Source organism: Arvicola amphibius, chromosome 2 (assembly GCF_903992535.2).
Source record: "Arvicola amphibius chromosome 2, mArvAmp1.2, whole genome shotgun sequence".
NCBI lineage: Eukaryota > Metazoa > Chordata > Mammalia > Rodentia > Cricetidae > Arvicola > Arvicola amphibius.
Window position 1 is genome coordinate 186,627,441 of NC_052048.2, and position 21,436 is coordinate 186,648,876.

At 38.6% G+C, this 21,436-nt stretch overlaps 1 protein-coding gene across 1 annotated transcript in view; it reads right to left on the minus strand.

Annotated features, from left to right (window-relative positions):
• Nucleotides 1-88: 88 nt before the first annotated feature.
• Braf (B-Raf proto-oncogene, serine/threonine kinase) overlaps nt 89-21,436 on the minus strand; it is a 132,239-nt gene continuing 110,891 nt past the window's right edge. Inside the window, 9 exon segments of the mRNA XM_038318532.2 lie at nt 89-6,899; nt 10,276-10,429; nt 11,918-11,941; nt 11,943-11,983; nt 11,986-12,052; nt 17,241-17,261; nt 17,263-17,310; nt 17,312-17,352; nt 17,355-17,373. Of these exon segments, the coding sequence (XP_038174460.2) occupies nt 6,877-6,899; nt 10,276-10,429; nt 11,918-11,941; nt 11,943-11,983; nt 11,986-12,052; nt 17,241-17,261; nt 17,263-17,310; nt 17,312-17,352; nt 17,355-17,373 (438 nt within the window). The 3' untranslated portion in view covers nt 89-6,876.

Here is a 21,436-nt window from a genome sequence, read left to right on the forward strand (position 1 = left end):
ATATTCACATCAATTACATAGCACTTTTTTGGCCTTTTTTATAATACAGAGTTTTTAAATAACTTTACACAGAAATAAATTTCTTCAATTTGATTTCCAGCTATCTTTTTATTTAATTCTCCATGCTTTCTATCCAAACTGAACAATATTTTCCATTATACAAATTTACATGAGAAAACTCCAAAGTACAAATGAAGGGACCTGAGCAGGAAAAGAACTAAAGTAATAGGAAGTAGGTATAGAGAAGAAAAAATCAAGCAGACATTGAGGAATAAGGGGTAATAGGGAGACATCATTCATTTGATTGAAAATAAACGTCTTTTTCTTATGAATTGAAAAATAAGCTTTAAAAATAGTTACTCCATTATAAGTTTTGCAAAGCAGGTATAGAGAGGTCTGTGGATAATGAAAAAGTCCCCACCTTTTCCCTGGGCACACCCCAGACTCCAGAAAACCTTTCCAGTGCTTGAGTGGAACTGAAGTGACACAAACCCAAACCTCTGGCAGTGACAGACAGGAGGGATGGGTACGGATTGCCATAGGTTTGGGTGGTGAAACGGAGCTGTAACTCACTGTAGTTCAAACAGGAAGCGTTTCCCTTCCCTCTCCCTTATTGGAGACTTGTCCTCAGACCAAGAAGTACATATAGCAGTTTAGGGTGAGGCTTGGTAGATGGCTGGGTGTCTCCTCTTTCCTGGTCTATTTACCAGAACCCGAGACAGGATGAATGGTGAGGTCCGTCCCCTGATGAGTCAGCTGTGTGGCTACCTTAGGAGAGGCAAGTGCTGGAGAAGCAAAGGATCAGAAGTACACCCAACAATGGGAATACCATAAACTCTGCTGCTGGGACACAGTCCTTCAAATAAGGTGATGTGGAAGCCAAACCAACGCTGTATTATGGCATGGCCAAAGGAAATGACCCAAAGTGTTTTCAAATAAAGGGAGGAAGAGTACAGCATACACACACATACCTGGTATGTAAACTAATACAACATGAAGATAAATAAGACATCAAGGTTAACCACTTATATTGGTAATTAACATGACTAAAAAGGTATATGTTCACATAGCTGGTTCTAGTCAGCAATGGAACATACATTAAATGTATTAGAAAGGAATGATTTAAAAAGTTCACAGCTTAGAATAAGAAGCACACTTATTGCACTCTTACATTGTATTTCAGGTGACTATAGTTCATCTCCCACCTTGAGTTTTTCCCTAAGTCCCAGATTTTAAGTGTCACCCTACCATATTTTGGTCCATTTCCTTCCATTTGTGCCTAGTCTGTGAGCTTTGTTTGCTTATGTTAGTCTGCAGTTTCTTCCTATGTAACTCAGCCCAGCCAAACACACATGGGTTCAAAAGTCTTAGTACAATGATTTTCAAGGCAAAAATAGGACTAAGTAACTCACTCATAATCCCCATCCCAGCTCTGTAAATGCACTCTTCCATGTGCTTCCCGCCTGTCTCCCTGTGTACACTGTAGATGGGAACCAGCAATCATGGGTGCTGGAGAATGTACTCAGCCTGCCAGGAAAAGCAGATGATGTGCACAAAACACTTTTCGATACTAACAAGAATAAATATTTCAGTTCTGTTTTCAAAGAGCACTTCAATCTACAGAATTCTTTACAAAAAATGCACCACAAAAAACACACCGGCTGTTGTCCTCATGCACAACTGGTTATATCACTGCAACTAGTCAAAACAGCTAAATAAAAGTAAACAGTGACACAGATGGAGAATAAGAGGGGACACTTGAAGTTGTGAAGACTGAAATAAAGGATCCACCTTTATTACTTTAATAAGGTGGTAACTAGGTGTCTGAGAGAGAGAGAGAGAGAGAGAGAGAGAGAGAGAGAGAGAGAGAGATTTTAGAGATTTTTAACTGTTAACATTTTACATACTAGGAAATGTGGTTCAGTGGTAGAATCCTTGCCTAGTGTATACAAGGTCCTTGCTGCAAACCCCAGTGGGGAAAGACAGATTAGGACTTCAGGTTCTACCTCAAAAATACCTCATAGGAGGAACTGTTAATTTTTCCTCTCAAATGACAAAAATTAGGCCTGAATTTCAATTTAAATGTCTCTGCCCAAATGGAAGTAGAAATAAGTTATCTGAAAGTATTTAAGTTATTGTCTGGTGTACTGATGTAACAAACATCTGGCCAGCATCTTCAACTATACCAGAGTTAGCAATATGGACCACAAATACACTGACCACTTCAGTCCCTTGCAGCATTAGTAACTCATCTTGGAATCTGAGTGAAACAGCTAAAGGACACACTGGGGATAGTAAGAAAAGAGGATGCAGAGACTACATCATGGAGTGTCCAGTTTACATGCACTGGCCAAGTCTTTCACTATTCCAATGTCCCTTTACAAAAGACACTCGCGGAGACAGCCCTGTCTTCCACCATGCACTAGAGCAGTCAGCAGCACTAGCCAACTTCATTTGCAAACAGGTCTTGGTAAGTTCACACTTCAAGCTTTGAACACTCAGTGTCTAGGTTGGCAGCATTTCTTTGGAAACAAATCAGACCTACAATGTGTTTTTCTTACTGAGTTAGTACATGATTGCTGCCCAGCACAAACTACTTCAAAACTAAACTACAGCAGTATCTTAAAATGTCAAACGTGTATAAAAGTTCCATGCTTTGAAGAGCCTATGAGAGTAGAAAAAGTTTCTCTAGAAATGTCACTGAACTGTATTTTCAACCTATTTGCTCTATGTGGTAAATATTTCTGGCTATACTAGGGATTATGCGCTTTAAAAAAATATTTTTGTTCATTGAAAATTTACCATTTTCTCATTTTTAAATGTGATTTTGGCTATAAACTCTTTAGTGCATTTATCTTCGCAGTCTAAATTGCACTCTAAAAAATATTAACACAGCTGAGTTAGACCTGACTGGCTGTTCTCTTCATAAATCACTGATTTCTGCTAAAATGTTAGCTTTTTTATTGCATCATGAAGGCACAGTAAGATCATTTGGCAAATTGTCAAGGTATTTTTCTAGAGCTTCCCTACACTGTCTCACTCCTGTAAGCTACCTACTGTTTCTACTCACAGTGAACTTTCCATCTCTGGCTATGGTTTCAAAAGTAGCTTATTGGTTGACACCTGCTGGTCAAGGTGCTGGTATTACAGCACTGACAACGCCAGCTTGGATGAAGAAGAGAATCTTATAAAAAGGGTATCCTTCTACCCTCTTAGCTGGGCAGTCTCTTTAGATGAACATCTGTGTGTGTGTGTGACAAAGCTGTGGCCAACTTACTATGAAGGTGTACTGTTTTGCCAAACCTACTACTGAAAAGTAGAATTTTATCATTGTTAGCAAAGTGTTACTGTAACTAACTTCATGCGACTGATTTAAGGTTAAGATTCTGAAATACATTAAACAGACTCTGGTACCAATTCCAACAATAGATACTCTCAGCTACACCTTTAAAGAAAATTTTAAACAGTATCACTGCTTAAATGTATAATGCCCTTTAGGACAAACGAGTACTCAACTACAAGTACACATAAACATTAAAATCTTGTATCATCTTCATGTTCTAGAGCTCCTGACTTTTCAAACTTTAAAATAAATAACTATTCATTACCTCATTCTGAGGAGGTAGTTTTTTGAAGAGGTCACCTGATCCCTGCACTGCATTTCCAACTAAAGCTAGATGCTGAGGTTTGCAAGAGGCCGGTGGATGTGCGATAGGGACAGGTGAGATCTGAGAGGGACAAACAGCAGCTCTGACAGTGCCTGACAAGTACAAGACATCACATGATAAAAAAGTGGGACTGCACCAAGACCAGGGAAGTATTTACAAGGTTTCTGGTGGACAGTGCTCAAGTCCTGAATTACATCTTTACATAATGCTTTCTCCCGTACCAGCAAAAATCTAGCATACAGTTTATATCGGATCATCTTTTAGGATGCCTCATTATGCCTTCCCAGACGGCACAGATACTTAAGAGATGGGCTGTTCAGGAACCAGAATCTGACAGTCATACAATCTTCGTTGAAGATGCATATAAGTATAAAGGATCACACTGGACATACTATTCACAAGTTCCTTCTCTAAACTACATTTTGAGGTTAATAATATCTCAGTGGCAAAAGTTTGGGTCCTGTAGCTTAATGGTGAAAAGTCCATCAGGAATACTACATACTTAAAAACAATTCTACATAGTTGTTCTCAAGCTTTTCCAAGACTCCACTCCTAACCCAAACAAAAAAGATCTCAGGAGGCACCGCAACCACTTGTGGAACGACAGCTACAGCCTTACAAGATGAGAAAAGCAGCCACATTCTGTCTATACAATTACTCATAAAGTGCTCTGCACAAACAAGGACTTCCTTGTATTTTCTTAGGAGCTCAACAAGATTATCTGCAGTCTAAGCATAAAAAAATAAAGAAAAAACCACAAAGGAAACCTTTTTCATGTTGTTTGTAAACAAGAAAACTATTTGATAGAAAATAAGGAAGGTTTAAATATTTATTTCTACTTTTTATATTCTCTATTTTAAAAAAAAAATCTCTCAATACCCTGAGCCTGGCTTCTGGGCACAGCTTCATTTACTATCAACGCTACTTTTCCTATTCAAGTGAGATAGCAACCTACACTAAGATCAAAGGAAGAAGGAACTCTTCGCATTTTATCTAGACCACTCACATGCTAAGCTCCCTCCTTAAGGTTGCTGGCACCCTCTTCCAGTAAGGAGGTGGCCATGCACCAAGGAGGCTCCAACTCCTCAGCAGGACCTAAATGTGCATCAATGGCCAAAGCCTAGTTCTAGCTAATTCTGGGCAAAGGCAACAAAGCTATGCTAAAAGGCATTTAAAAGGGTAACAATGTCTTTCAAATGTGGCATTATCATATGCAGAGGCTATTTTTCATATCCATATGAATCATTTTCATCTCAGTTTCTAAGGTTTTTAAGATACTGTCCTGCCCATGAAAGACTTAAAAATGCATTGCTGCTAACTGATTAATAAGTTCAGAATCTTTTCCAGTTTATGGGGGATTTATAAAATTTTCAATAGGCCTTCCTTTGATTACAGATATTTTCGCAAAAAATCATCTGTTTTGAGTAGGCTTAAATATATAGTGGGATCAGTTATAATTTGAAAATAATTTAAAACTCCATTTTATTTTAGATTCTATAGTTTTTTTTTTTTTTTAAAGTTCTTGGCTATAGTGTAATTGCTAAGTACATCTTTTTTAATTCGCATTTCTAAATTCAAGATTCCTGGATAAGAGAGGTACAGGCCATTAATACATCCAGTCACTTTCTTTGCTACTAGTGATTTTCTTAAATTTACCCTTAAATAAAGGCCAAGGGAAGTTGTAACTAGGTTATAATTTTGATCTATGCAAAGTTAAGATTTAGGGTTCTATATAAACAACTGACGACAGGCCTCAACCTTCCTTTAACTCCAATGTCCTTACCAGTTCTATTTCTGTCTAGGTAACTCAGCTTCTAAATTACCCAACCTTTTGAAGACCAGGCTTGGGGAAAAAAGGAAGAAGGAGAATGAATGGAGACACCACCATTTTTATTTTAGGTTGTATATTATAGATAAAAGACTAGAAAGAGGATGTAGGATGTAGTGTAGGCGTTAAGTTGGAATAAACAATGGGATTGCTAGCAAAGATGTTAGTGTGGATCCAGCAAGTACCATTAATTTAAAAAGTATAAATAACTGTCATTATGCTAAGACTCCCCATAATTTTAGGTAAAGAAAAGGATAATAATCATTCTTTAAAAGTTGCTTGCAATTAACAAAAATATAATTTTCAGGATATATATTCTGGTGGGAAGTATTCTTTTAATCCAATTAAACCTGAAAATTGTTTTTTTAAATAAAAATAGAAGAAACTCAGAAATTAAAATCTGTACCTTACATTTAAATTACACTAATTTCTCACATTCAAAACTGTCAGTAAGCAGTTTTGTAGGCTTTTAATTAGATGCTGTCCATGGCATTTTGTGCTCTGGACAAGATAGCCATGTAAGTATTTGGTGACTGGAAGAACTGAGAGGAAGATATGGACTGTATTTTCCTGAGAATTTGCTACACTGTGGAGGAAACAATCCCCCAACCCTTACCTCCATTGCTGGACCCAATGAGAAAAGAAGGCAATGTGTGCCAGCACTGTCCAGCCCGAGTGGTTAGGCAAAGCTCAGGGAGCAAGGCAACCCAAGGTGAGAGAGCAGGAGGTAAGGAAGATGCAGCATCCCCTTTTCTTGGCCCCCAGAGTAGTCCCTCCTCACCTCTCACCCTCCACTGAATTTAAAGAGCTTCACCCTGATAACCTTTGTTGAAGACTAACCAGGTGCTACACAAAGGGTATGCTGCATTCACTCCATCCCTCAGAAATTAACGGTGGTGGACAGGGAAAGCGCTCCACAACATAATCCCAGAATAGGCAAGAATGACCTTGGTGTTGGAAATTGCCCCATCAGATGACCAGGCACAAACTGATCTGGTGGTTAGAAGGGCAAAGTTGACTGGCAGACTTTCCATAGCAAATTTCCCAAGCTGCAGCAGCAAATTCTTCCCATCATGCCTGACCACCAAAAGGGCAGAATTCAGGGTCTCTCCTCTTTCTTCCTGGGAATGGGCAGACTTGTATGCACGTGATCTTTGTGTTGAAGAAGAAACACGGGCAGCAGAGAATTCTGGTTCCTAAAACATTCTTCCTTTTTTGTTGAATAGGAAATTCCATTCTGTTCCACACGAGCTTATGCATTGAAAATTTTGTATCTTTAAAAAAAAAAGATTTGAGGAACAGAACTGTGTTTTGATGTTAACAAATTGTGTGAACACAAGACTTAAGAAATAAAGAGCAGATGCTGCCATGATGGAGTGGCTACTTGAAGGCTGCAAATTCTCCTGTAGAGGGAGGACAAGAGCTGATTTTAAAAAGTTATCTCAAAGAACTTCAAGACAGAAAAGCCTCAATTCAATTTCACTGATATTACAAACCTTGTAGCACAGTCACTAGTTTAAACCCCAAGTCACTGGAATCCAGAAAAGAATACAAGTGCATGTGCATGGCATGTGAAGAAGAGCCCAACTGTATCAAGACGGTAACAAGCTGCAGGGAGTTCCACAGCTGGGTGTCATGCTGCAGGACAAGCCTCAAACAGCACAGGCAGGCGGGCTCTTCCTGCCTCGCCTCCTCAGTTCTGGGATTGCAGGTATGTACTACCTTGCCTGGCTCTAAATAATTATTGCTAGTGACTGGCGGACTAAACCTTATGATTTACATGTTTACAAGATTAGCAAGGTGGTCTTGATCTTGCCATCCTCTTCCTCATGCTGGGATTACAGGATCACCATTTTTCTCAGCTCTCTAAACAAGTTTTAATAATTAAGGTTTGATTTCCTACTTTAAATGGAACTAACTGGACTATAGACACTCTTTCCATCAAATATTCTTTTTTTTAAATATTTATTTATTTATTATGTATACAATATTCTGTCTGTGTGTATGCCTGCAGGCCAGAAGAGGGCATCAGACCTCATTACAGATGGTTGTGAGCCACCATGTGGTTGCCAGGAATTGAACTCAGGACCTTTGGAAGAGCAGGCAATGCTTTTAGCTGCTGAGCCATCTCTCCAGCCCCCTCAAATATTCTTTTTAATGAGTAACTAACCAAGGCACTGTTGAGCCAAAAGGCCAAAGAAGGAAGCTACGCATAGTGGATCATGCTTGTAATCCCAGCACTTGGCAGGTAGTGGTAAGAAAATTCAGAGTTCCAGGTCAGCCTGGGCTATACAAGGAATCTGTTTAACAGATGAACAAGTTGGGGTTCAGAGTGGTCAGGAAACTTGCCCAAAACCACACAACTTAAAAATAAAAATTAAAAAGGGCCTAGAACAGAACATATAGTACCACTAACAAAAACAAACAAAACAAAACAGACAAAGGGAAACAGTGTTAATTCTAGTGCTTCCTATTTCTGCAGATGTCACCTACACATTTTATCTATCATATTTGATATTCTTCCCTTTTGGCCACTCTGCAGCTAAATGTGGAAGGGGAATCAATTCTTATGCACCCTATGGGGGAATGACTGGTTGTCTATGGGTAGCACATGAGTTTCTGAGCAGCTTGAGAGAGCTTAGGAATGCTAAAGACAGGAGAAAAGAGGAAAACAGGAAGGGAGGAAAGGATGGAGTGGGAGCGAGTCAAAGGGAGATGGTAGAGTCCTGGGCATAGCAGTGCTGAGGAGAAAGACAGTAGGTGAGGAAAGGAACATACTAGCAAAACAGGTGGGTATGCTGGTGGATTATAGAAAGAGTGCCATTAAAAAAAATCCTTCGATATACTGTTTCATATGCTCAAAATGTTTGAGTATTCTATGGACCAACTAAATTTTGTAAAACTTTTTTTTTTAGCTATATACAACAATCAAAACCAACTTAATCTGTATTGTACATACCCAACCCCAAATATCACCTCCGTAAGATTAATAGAGATTTGGCCTTTAAAGTGGGTGCACTGGCACTTAATACATTTTTGTATGTTTAATCTATAGGTCTGGTTGACTTGCTTAAAAAATGTATAAAAATTAAGCAATTGAACTTATCTTTACGTCATGATTTAGAAGTCATGATTTCGATGGTTTCTAATACACTCCATTGCTTTCTTTTCCCATGCCGGTGTTTAAACACTGCACAAGCATGTCACACTCTACAAAGGCTACCGCTGAGCTGCAGCCCCAGGCCTGGGTTTTCTGACACAGGCCTGCCTTGAAGTTGTTGTGATCCTCCCGATTCCATGCACTGGCTTTTTCTTTTTTCTAATATGAGAAATGTTCTCTTTTATATTTAGAATCGTGAATTAGTATATAAAATTATGATGGCATTCTCAACTTATCCAAAGGAGGGACAAAAGACGAGTCATAATAATAGGCAGTTTCCTTATATGAAATATAACAATGTAAGGAAAGCATTTGAGAAGTTTATCTGTGGCACTTACAAACCCAATTATTAAAGCTTTCCCAATTAGCTGTTTTGCTGTTTTCAAAGGAGGATAACATATATGAAATATGATCTGTCTGTTGAATAATTGTTTTTGGTTTGGGTTGTACTTAAGCATTACCACAAGTATAAACTGAATAACTGAATATCAACAGGCTTTGGTCGGTAGGGGACTATGAAGGTAGGGGACTAAGAAGGATGGTGGATTTTTTTTAGAAGACCACATGCTTCTACTTTTTTTCTTTTAGATTCTCTCTCCAAATCACCAGAAAATTATTATTCCACTATGGTTACATTATACTCATTTTCTATACATAAAAATGTAAACATTAGAAGTACATCACACTGGAAATCAAGAAGAGAGTATCAGACATTTATCACAGGTGGGATCTTGCTGAACAAAGGCTAGCAGGAAGAAAGTTATGAGACACAATGCTGCATGACTGCTGACTGCTGTAACATACATCAAAAGGTAAGCATAACCTAATATAATAACTTAAAAAACCCATTTCTTGGTTGTTTGGCAACCAATGACCTAAAAACAAGCACCTTAAAGAGTCTCAAAATTTTGTGAAGTTTCTTTTTGGGGAGGGAGTGAGAATAAAGGGCAAGGCATTTGCAAAGAACTTTGACTTTTACACATATAAGACATCTTTAACATATAGATACCATCTAAGAAGAAACTTAATTTGTTATTCTCTAGTAAAAATCCGAAGTTAAGTCATGTTACCTATGTCAAATGTGCCACTGACAGATATTTTTGGTCACTCACATCTAAAATTTATTAAAAGGAATTATGTATTGCTTCAAGGAAATAAAGAACCCCCACACTTTTGCACAGCTGGCAGAGGCTAGCCTGCTGTGCACTTCCACCTGTGAACGTGAGGGAAGTCTTCCTCTGGATGCTCTATGACAAGTGACAATAACAGAAGCTGCGTGAGCAAACAGAGGGAGAGGCCTAGAGTTTAACAACAGGAATAACCAAGTGAGCAAAACAAATTCACAATAGGCAGTAAAGCCTCTGGAAGAGGCACTGAAAATGTTTAGCAGTGTTTGTATATTTTAACCCACTGTTTGTTGAAAAGTTAATGTTTTAGTATGATTTTAAGATTTGGAAAACAATTCCTAAGTTTTTAAACACAAACATTCTTTGGCTCACCTGTAAACAACAGAGTATCCTAGTTAATTTAAATATAAGGAAAATTATTCATTTGTTTTTGCTGCTACCTTACTTTAATGTCTCACTTATTTAGTTTGTGTCAGTGGACTGGAAACGCACCATATCCCCCTGCTTGGATGGGTGTTTTAGGAGAAGCACAAGCATACAGACTAAAATCTTCCGTTTGGAAACCAGCCCGATTCAAGGAGGGTTCTGATGCACTGCGGTGAATTTTTGGCAATGAGCGGGCCAGCAGCTCAATAGAGGCGAGAATCTGTAAGAAAGAAGGAAGGGACAGGGGAGGGAATAAACAGAGGACAAGAAACAAGAAAAAGCTGAATAAAAATTTGAGTAGTATAAATCTTTAAGAGCTTATCATACTTAGTATGAGATTTTTCCTGAGACTTTTTATTATTTTCAGTATAATCAGTGAACAAAGAGAAACTGGGATTTTCCCATAAACACAAAAGTCAAAAGCTAGCACAGTAACCCAGGTTTTCTATACACATATAACTGAATGAGTAAAGTCACTCACAGTTAGTATTTGCTTGTATTTTAGATCATTTGCCATCCTTGAAATGCTTAGTAAAAATTTAAAACTAATTACAAACCTGAGACTCTGGCTCTTGGGGGAATCCAATACCTTCTTCTGTCCTCCTCGGACCTCCCACAGACGTCTCTCTCTCTCTCTCTCTCTCTCTCTCTCCTCCTCTCCTCTCCTCTCTCCTCTCTCTCTCTACCACCTCTCTCCTCTCTCTCTCTCTCACTCTCACACACACACACACACACACACAACACAAACACACACATACCTTAAAGAAAAAAAAGATCTAAGTTAGGTGTGGTGGTGCACACCTTTTAATCCCAGCACTCCTTGAGGCAGAGGCAGGTGGATATCTGTGAGTTTTAGGCCACCCCAGGCTCCATACCTTGGGGTATCATGAAGTAAGAACCCATTATAGTATATAATTATAATAAGAATATAATAGAAAAATAGTAAAATATTATTATGTAATAAAACAGTATACAAATCTAAATACATAATATAAACCCAAAATAATAAATAAATAAAAAAATTAAAAAATCAGAAAAATCTACCAAGACAGAAAACTTAGAATCTATTTCTTTTACCATAAAGCCAAATGTATAAGTAGAATTTTTTTTATCAGTAAATTGTCAGAGGCAGCATAGTATTAGATACTGAAGCACAAAATGAGTACAAAATAAAGACTCCAAGTGTGTTAATTGTACAAAAACAGTTGGGGAAAAATAAAACCAATACCACTCTGTTTTTTATTGTTTATAAACTCATAATTGCTATTTTCATAAACAAAAGCCCTTTTAAGGTCTTTAACTACTTTAAAATATGTGAAAGGATTCCAAAATCAAAACATTTGAGAACTGGGGCTGGAGAGATGGCTCAGTTCTCAGAACCACACGACAGCTCACAGCTGCTGCAACTCCAGTTCCAGGGGATCTGACTTTCTTCAAGCCTCAGTGGGCAGCAGGCACACAAGTGTGCACACCTACACATGCAAGCAAAACACCCCCCACACAAAATAAGATAAGTCTTAAAAGTTTGAGAACTGCCAAACAAATTCCTGCTAAAGAACTGCTCAACCTTCATAAAGTCATTGCCCTTTTGCTCACCTGGATGTGCACAGAGTATCAACTCATAATCTAACTTACTCTCCCGCATCCTGCTAAACATCGACTTAGGAAGGTTAGTTTGTACTCTGGGATATCATAAAAATTTTCTTACTTGGGGAAAGAGTGGTCTCTCGTCCTCTTTTCTTTTTGAGGCACTCTGCCATTAATCTCTTCATGCTTTTGGACAGTTACTCCGTACCTTACTGAGATCTGGAGATAGATATCCTCGTCCCACCATAAAAATTATCTGAAGGGAATAGGCAAATAGTATACTCTTATTAATAAACACATATATCAGCAATGAAAACTTAACAACTGCATACTTATGGCACTTGTAGCTTCCTATATGTATATTAAACTTTGATAAGCTAAAAAAACAATGATAGTATCCGGCCTCCTAACCCATCACAGACCGTTGGGAACCCATACCAACAAGATGCAGGCTTGTTTCATGACCCAGGCCTGTGGCAAAGTTCCTTCTATTACCCTCCTGTTCTTGTGTCCCTCCTTATTTAGTTGTTTTTTCCACTGTCACAGTAAAGGTTCAAAGACATGCAGGTGCACAGCACTTCATTTTCCTTTACAAAAGGTTGATGACTACTGTTCTTGTTGGGCACCATGGTGGGTAAGTCCTTTACACATATGTGGCAGGGAACAAAACAGTTAAGCACTTTATAAAGCAGTCACTTGGCAGCTGCAGTTAAGCACTTCTGTTGTGGGAAGTCTTTGGCCATTTAGCTACACCATCAGAAGCAGAGCGTCCTCCAAAGAGAGGAGGTCAGGACAGTGGAAGCTAATCTTCTGTACTGCAAGGTGAAAAGACCTGTCTTCACTAGAGAGTTAGAGATTTTTTCTTCATGTTTTTAACTTTTAAATTTTGGCTCTTTGAGGCAGAGCTAGATTAAGATTATTGGGTTCTAGGGAAAAGGGGGGTCCAAGGGAGAGGATTTGGAGAGGGGCAGCTTAGAAAGGAAGTAGGGATTGGAGAGCTGGCTCCAATGTTAAGAGCACTCGCTGCTCTTTCCAGAGGTCCTGAGTTCAATTTCCAGCAAACCACCTGGTGGCCTTACAATCATCTGTAATGAGATATGGTGTCCTCTTCTGGCCTTCAGACACACATGCAGACAGAATACTGAACACATAACAAATCAATCAATCAATCAATCATTTAAAAAAAGAAAGTAGGATAACTCCATTCTAAACAGGGCTGAAGAATTTTAGAAATGGACATATCTGTTAGTTATTTCCTATTTGATGCCATAATGATTTCCATTTATCAACCTGCAGTGTGGGAGGGTCTTCTGTTTGAGTTGATTTCATTGGTTAATAAAGAAACTACCTGGCTCATTTGATTGGCCAGCCCTTAGGTGGGCGGAGTAGACAGAACAGAATGCTGGGAAGGGAAGTTAATAAATCCCCATGCCTCTGCTCTCTGGGTCAGACGCGATGAAGCTCCGTCCCAAGATGGATGTACGCTAGAAATCTTCCCGGTAAAGCACCACTTTGTGGTGCTACACAGATTATTAGATATGGGTTAATCAAGATGTGAGTAAGAGGCTGGAACTAATGGGCCAGGCAGTGTTTAAATGAATACAGTTTGTGTGTTGTTATTTCGGGTGTAAAGCTAGCTGTGTGGGAGCCGGGCGGGATGAAAAGCAGGCCTGCCCGCAGCTCATTACTACAGAATGGCGCCCACGTGGATAAATGGATCCACAGAAAGCCTGAGAAAGCTTGGGAAAGACTAGATTAAAGCATGTTTTCTTGGTTGCAGCAATTTTCTCGGGTCTGCTTCTTGCTCACTAGAGGCAAGCGTTCTCATTTAAATAGAGGCTTCCTGGACTCAGCTTTTAGCTGCAAAACACTGCAGCTCTTTTAAGAGGTCCTGCCACGAAACACTTTAATGGTGTTGATGAAAAGCTTTTCGGTTTTTAGCTGCAGCAGGAAAAAAGTTGTGCTGTTTAAAAATGCCAGCTTTTTGGGCCATCCTGCCAGGGCAAACTCTGACTCTTTCAAGCAGGCAGTCCTGACTATGGAGCTTTTGATTTTTGTTTAACACTGTTGCAATTTGCTTGCTGGCAGGGACCTTGAACCGCCACACAGTTGTGGTGATAAACATGGCTACAGCCAGTACCTCTGCCATGAGGCTGGAAAGCTAAGGAATGGGCTGGATCTAGCTGTCAAAGTCAAGGCTTTAGTCCTACCGATATTGTTTGGTAAATTAAAGACTCATGTGGTCACAAAAAGAGATATACAGTAAAAGATTCAAAGTTGAAGAAAACCTCTAAATGGTTTACAATGTGTTAAAAATATATGCAGGCTAAAGGTTAAAGTTCTTAGGGTAAAAAAGGAAGAAAGAAAGGAGTTGGGTGTGGTGGTGCACACCTTTGATCCCAACACTTGGGAGGCAGAGGTAGATTGACCTCTGTGACTTCAAGGTGTGGCAGAACACACCTTTAATCCCAATGCCTGGGAGGCAGAGACAGACAGATCTCTCTGAGTTCGAGGTGTTATAGCACACCCTTAATCCCTGCACTGGGGAGGCAGAGGCAGACGGATATCTGTGAGTTCAAGGACAGCCTAGTCTACAGAGTTATTCCGGGACAAAGATATATAGAGAACCTGTCTCAAAAAATAAAAGAAATAGAGGTTAAAATAAAGCCGCACAAAGATGGAAAATACACAGAAAATCTTGATACTGTATGCTATTATGCTCTCTTTGAATTGTTTGAATGCTGAGGAAGGAGCAACAGATGCTAAAAGATATTTGTTTATAAATGCTGAACTAACCCAACATAGATATTTTGAAAATACCTTGACTTCACAATTTGGATCTAAGGATATGATGCTTTGGAAGAGATTCTTCTTCTGTTTTCACAGCGGATGAGACCCTGTGATTGCTACAGGGGGGGAGCTGAGTATGAAAACCAGCAAGAAAGAGAAAGGGAATTCCAGGTACAGTTTGTGGGTAAGAAGAGTCATAGGGCACAAATAGAGTCTATCATTTGATTGGGAATCATGATGTACACAAGTACTCCACATTGCTTACTTTTCTTTTTAGATTTATTTATTATGTATAACAGTGTTCTGTCTGCATGTATGCCTGCACACCAGAAGAGGGCACCAGATCTCATTTTAGATGGTTGGTGAGCCACCATGTAGTTGCTGGAAATTGAACTCAGGACCCCTGGAAGAAGGAGCCCATGCTCTTAACCTCTGAGCTATCCAGCCTGATGCCTGACACATTTACTTACTTTTAAAATTTGGAGTAATTATTATTTTTTGTATGTATCAGAATTATTCCAGAAGCATAAAAAACTATATGTGCTTGGACTGTATCCCACTGAAACACAATCTGCCCTAGAATCTCTATTAAAATGTAAAGATTTTTTTTTTTTTCGAGACAGAGTTTCTCTGTAGCTTTGGAGCCTGTTCCTGGAACTAGTTCTTGCTAGTCCAGGTGGCCTCAAAACCTCACAGAGATCCACCTGTGTCTGCCTCCAGAGTGCTGGGATTAAAGGCATGTGCCACCACTGACTCGGCCTTAAAATGTAAAGTTTTTTTGTTTTTATGTAAATTACTGTACGGGAGTATGACACATGTATATAATTGCCCATGAAGGCCAGAAGAGGGTGTCATATCCCCTTGAGTGGTATTGTGAGCCACCATGTTTTTTGCTGAGAATGGAACTCAGGTTCTCTACAAGAGCAGTAGTACACTACTGAATCATCTCTTCAGTCCCTAGAATCTCCATTTTTAAAGTAGTCTTTTATTGTGAGTATGATGCAAACCCAGTATATAGCATAAATACTCTTAATCATTGCTTATATGGGTAACTATCTTTAATGAACAAATTTAACTGCCATTACTCTCCTCTTCACAAATACATTCACACATACTTTTTAAAAATGTTGAGATACTTTAATTTTAGTAAAGACAATTCATTCACTTTTTGGAGATGGTAAACTGGAATCAATGGCACAAACTGTAACTCCCAATATTTTAGAGATGGAGGCAAGAAGATTAAGATTTCAAGTCCTGTCAGGATTACAGAATACTATTCTGCTAAAAAGTAAAGAGAGTGGGAGAAGGGACAGAAATAAAAGAGAAGCCTAAGGGAATTTATGTGAAAACACAAAGGAGCAAAGCTTTGTAAAGTGATATTGGCTGGCAGCTCTTGGAAAGAAGGAACAGAGAATGAGACTTAGGAGAAGAAGAAGTAAAATTTATCTTTCTGTAGAAATGACACAACCTGACATAACAGCCATTTCAGACCTCCCGCTTTTGTTGTGGGGGTATATGTGTCTTTGCATCCACATGTGTATGCACGAGGATATATTAGCCTGAATAAATGCTGAAGCCAAAGTTGGTATCAGGATATCTTCCTCAATCATTCCTCCACATTTTTCTTTTCCTTCCTTCCTTCCTTCCTTCCTTCCTTCCTTCCTTCCTTCCTTCCTTCCTTCCTTCCTTCCTTTCTTTCTTTCTGAGACAGAGTGAACATGGAACTTATGTTTCAACTAGAGGCTCAAAATCAGGCTTTCGGATTCTACTTGGCTCCTCCCTCCAATGCTGAAGTGATAGGAATGGGCACAGCTAATTTTTTACGTGTCTGGACATCTGAACCTAGTCCCTTCTGCTTATAAGGCAAAAACTTCCAATGAGCCATTTCCTAAGTTCCTTGTGCTTTTTTGTGTGTTTTAAACAACATTTTAATAACTATGGAAGAATTGGATATAAATATGTTCATAGCTGAGCCCTTGCTTACATCACAACTTGTGATACAATCAATGGATAAAAGTATACCTGTGATTATAGCAAAGTTCATTATTTCTTTTTAAATTTATTTTAACTTTATTTTATGTACATTGCTGTGAAGGTGTCAAATCTCAGGGAACTGGAGTTACAGACAGTTGTGAGCTACCATATGGGTGCTGGGAATTGAACCCAGGTCCTCTGGAAGAGAAACTGTGTTCTCAATCACTGAGCCATCTTTACAGTCTCCCTCTCTCTCTCCCTCCCTCTCTTTCTCTTTCTAAAAATGGCAGGGGTGGTCTGGAACTCTAGACCAGCCTAGCCTCACAGAGAGATCTGTTCATCTCTGCCACCTGAGTGCTGGGGTTAAATATGCATATCACAACAGGCTCCAGAGTTCATTCTTTTAGCTCTGCTATTACCAAGAAACAGGTATTATCTCTATTGTTATACTTCTAATTTCTAGTTGCAAAATTGGGGATTTCACTCCATTGTTACATTTATGGCCAACATTTCAAGTAAAGCCTTACACACTGTGAAAAGCAGATGAACATTTCCTACAGCTGATTAAAGAGATCAAGAGCTCTATCATCATGGTTGATGTCCATCTCCAGATTCCTTCCTACAAAGAACTGAAGCCTAAGAGAAACACTAACATAACCCCAGAGATGATAAATATTTACCTGGCTCCTGTTGTTGATGTTTCGAATAAGGTAGCTGGCCAGTCATTAGTTCATACAGAACAATTCCAAATGGCATACCAATCTGACTGAAAGCTATATGGGTTTTTATCTGCATTCTGATTACTTCTGGTGCCTGTTAGATAAGGAAGAAAAGGTTCTAGTTTATCCTTAAGTTCAGCTGAATAAAGACTGAAATACAAACTATAATATTCCCAGAGAGCAACACCTTATTTAAAGAAATAATCAACGATGTACTCTCATATTAATGGTCAAAGGAATAAAATCAACTAAAAAAAGGGGAAAAAACCCTGCTTATATGTTTTTAAAAGGTGTTTTGAGCCGAATTTCCATGATACATTATTGAGATTTTATAATTTTACCAGCAATCCTCTTTCTGAACGAACTGTCACTGCCATCTAAGCACGTCTCATGACTATCCTGTCAGAGTTAGTCACTATTCCTGTTCTTGAATAGCAAAGAAATATTAGATTTGTACTTATAAAAAGTTTGGGAATAGGCACAAGTAATTAATGTCCTTCCAAGTTACATCATAAATGTGTGGAATAAAAAATGCTTTACTGGCTGGGTAGTGGTGAGCAAGCCTTTAATCCCAGCACTTGGGAGGCAAAGCAAGCAGGATCATTGTGGGCTGGAGGTCAGTCTGGTCCTACAGAGTGAGTTCCAGGGACAGTCAGGGCGCACAGAGAAGCCCTGTCCTAAGAAAAACGAAACAGAACAAAACCAAAAAACCCTCAAAAGACAAAAACTAAACAACAAAAGCCACCCCTGAAAAAACTTTACTAACAAGAGTAAACACACAACAGTGTTGACTTATTAGAAAATTATATGAAGAATTTTTACCTGTTGCTTCTAGGACAAATACCAATCACATTTACCAAATTTTAACATAATTTAGTCACTCTACTGTACGACTCAGTTTTATATTTATATGAAAAACAGTAATAACAGTAAAGAACTAGTAGTTTCTTCCTTCACCTTGCATCTCTTATATTGTTTTGTTAGAAAGGAACTGAAGAAGTGGCAAATGGTACTAATGAAACTTTGCAAAACAAGCTGGAGGACAAAGCTCCTGGCAGAGTGGGCAGTATCTCCTGAGGAACTACAGTACTCAACTACAGCAGCAGGTCAGAACTGTCTGTGGAACTGCTCAGTGCTGACTACACTTGAGTAATAGAGAACACAGAGCCTACAAGTGGGACGAGGCTTTACTATGCTTCAAATTTCCACCAGAGTCTGCTGCTCCACCCAATGTTAAGAAACACTGATGAAGATCTAGGGGACCTTGAAGAGTCAAAGGACAACGCGGAAGGGAACGTTTCTTCTGTTTGTTCTTGTCATGTTTTTTGTTGACAGTTGCTATTTTAGTAATATGGTACAAAACACACATAAGTGTGATGAACAAATCATTTTTTGGGGGGGAATGGACAGAGTTTAGATCAGGCTGGAGAACTGTCTTTTAAATGTAGTGTGCTTTCACTGCCAGTAGATGGCTTGATGACAAGTAGCATGCATCTATTTAGAAGAAATGTGTGTCATATCTTCATTTTTAATTTATTAAAAATTTTCCTATAATTCTTTCTTCTAAGATATAAATAAAAGTAGAAAGACCACTGTAATTATTCAGAGGACCACATAACAAGGTTTATTACCAAACTATTATTCAGGCTGTGGCTGTTCCCATACCCCAAAATTATCTATCTATCTATCTATCTATCTATCTATCTATATCTATCTATCTATCTATCTATCTATCATCCATCTATCTGAGACTGGGTTTCACTATGTAGCTCTAACTATCCTGGAAACTCACAGAGATTTACTTGCCTCTGCCTTTGGGATTAAAGGTATATGCCACTACACCCAGCCTATTTATTAGTTGTTTTTGGTATATGGGTGTTTTGCCTGCTTATGTTTGTGCACTGAGGAGGTCAGAAGAAGGCATCAGATGCCCTGGAACTGGAGTTTACAGACAGTTATGAGTTGTCAAGTGGGCTCTGGGAATTAAATCTAAGTTCTCTGAAAGAACAGCCAGAGCTCATAATGATTGAGAAATCTCTCCGGCTCTCCATATTTTTTTTTCCTGAAGGCAGGCACCAATCAGAAAGGTTAACTTAACAATGAAGCGCATTTTGGCTATTCTTGTTTCTCTTAAAATTTAGCATGATAGAATAAAAGATGAACTCATTGATTCAGGGTATCAACAAAAAGAATCAGTATTAAATATAACATTCTTTGTATCTATAATATTCTACTAACTATATAAATTAAGGCTTTTAAAAAGAGCAAACCTAGAGACCAGACCTAGACCACTCCTGTACTACTGTTTGGAAATAAATACCCTGCTGAAGCATGTGAGTGTCTGCTTTAAACTTCCGCTTCTATAGCTTCCAGAAGCAAAAATGCCTCCCCCATCTATTGGGGCACACTGTTACCACTGTTACAAGTATGTGCCTTCAAGGTTGCCTGAAGGACAGAGCACAACCATCACACAGTCTTCTAATAAACTAAAACAATTAAACACATATCAAAGAATTTCAAAAGAAACCTAGCTAACTGTAATCTGGAATCTAAGAAAGGGTCTTGCCATGGGCTAGTCAGACCTAACATTTCAGATTGAAGAGACACATGGGAGGTTAGGAAACTTCAAAGTTACTGGCCAGAGCCAAGCCTCTAACGCCTCTCATCCACTTTGCCACTTGTTGCGATCTATATTACTGGTCCAAGAAAGCATACTCAACCTAACCCTAGGTTTACCTTGGCAAACTTATGACCACTACTTAGGAGAATCTGCTTCTTGGAGACTGCTACATACTGTTCTGGGAAATTAGGAAACTTATGGCTTTGAAAGTCCTCTGATTTTTTCTGTTTCTAATAAGGTGACCCAAAAGTATTGGGGCAGATTAATTTAGATTAATCAATTAAAGACTAAAACCTACAAAGACATCTGTATCCCACTTAGAGTTGATATTTCAAATTCTTTGGACTCAGGATTGCTTTTTATTCAAATATTATCAAAGATCCTACAAAGCATTGTCTGTACGACTACCTTTATGAATACTTAAGATATTAAAACTCAACATTACATTATTTCATTTAATATTAAATATTTAACCATAAATAAATGGCTATGATGTTAGCAGAGAATACCTACTTTTAATGAAAACAACTATGTTTCTAAAAAATTTAGTGACAGTAGAGCTACAGTCCTAGGGTTTGGCCTTAACAGCAGCTGGCTGGAACCTTGTGTGTGTGCGTCTACATTCATTCCATCAGCTGCAGCGAGTCATCTGACTGAAGGGCAGGAGAAAAACTAGTCTCACAAAGGAAAGGCCTTATGGACCCTCTGACAGGTCATGAGGAACCCATGCGGGTTCACACAGTATTCCTTGGACTCTTCACCAGCCTGCTAGCCTGCTGTAGTAACTGTGTTCTCAACGTTTAGAACCTCTTTTCTACAAAGCAGAAACAAGAAGAAACAGACCTGTGCAGACAGCACAAAGCCGACTAAAATATCCCCGGTCTTTTCTTTGTCTTTCCCTTCCAACTGCCCCATAATTATAAAGTTCTTTCTAATGTGAAGAAGGACTCTATTTCTGATTTAGGCTCAAATAAAAGTGTGAAACAGCCTCTCTGTTTAAAAATAGGTCTCTTAAAGACATGCCCCGTAAACTGCAAACCTTAAAAAAATAATAAATAAAAAGCAAGGTATACAGCTCATTTGAACAATAAAAGTTTTTTTTTTAATTTTTATTTTACACAGGTCTCACCTAACCCTGCCTCTACCTACGGAGTGCTGGGATTAAAGTATGCACCACCAAAACTCAACAAATGAAGCATTTAAACAAGTTTCAATAACATTTAAACATTTCATAACATATATGTATTTGTTTGACATATATTGAAATTAGTTTTGCAATAAGTGTTTTTTAAAGACAAGAAAAAGTTAGAGACTATTTCATAAAAATTATATATATATATATTTGGATACAAAGTCTAACTAGTAGCTCTGGTGTCCTGGATGTATGTAGACCAGACTGGCCTCAAACTCACAGATATCCACCTGCATCTGCCTTCTGAGTGCTGGGATTAGAGGCATATGCCTTTATGCCTGGTTTACTACATTAATTCTTGTGAATAGTGGGAACTGTAAAAATGCTTGTAGTTAAGACCTTCAG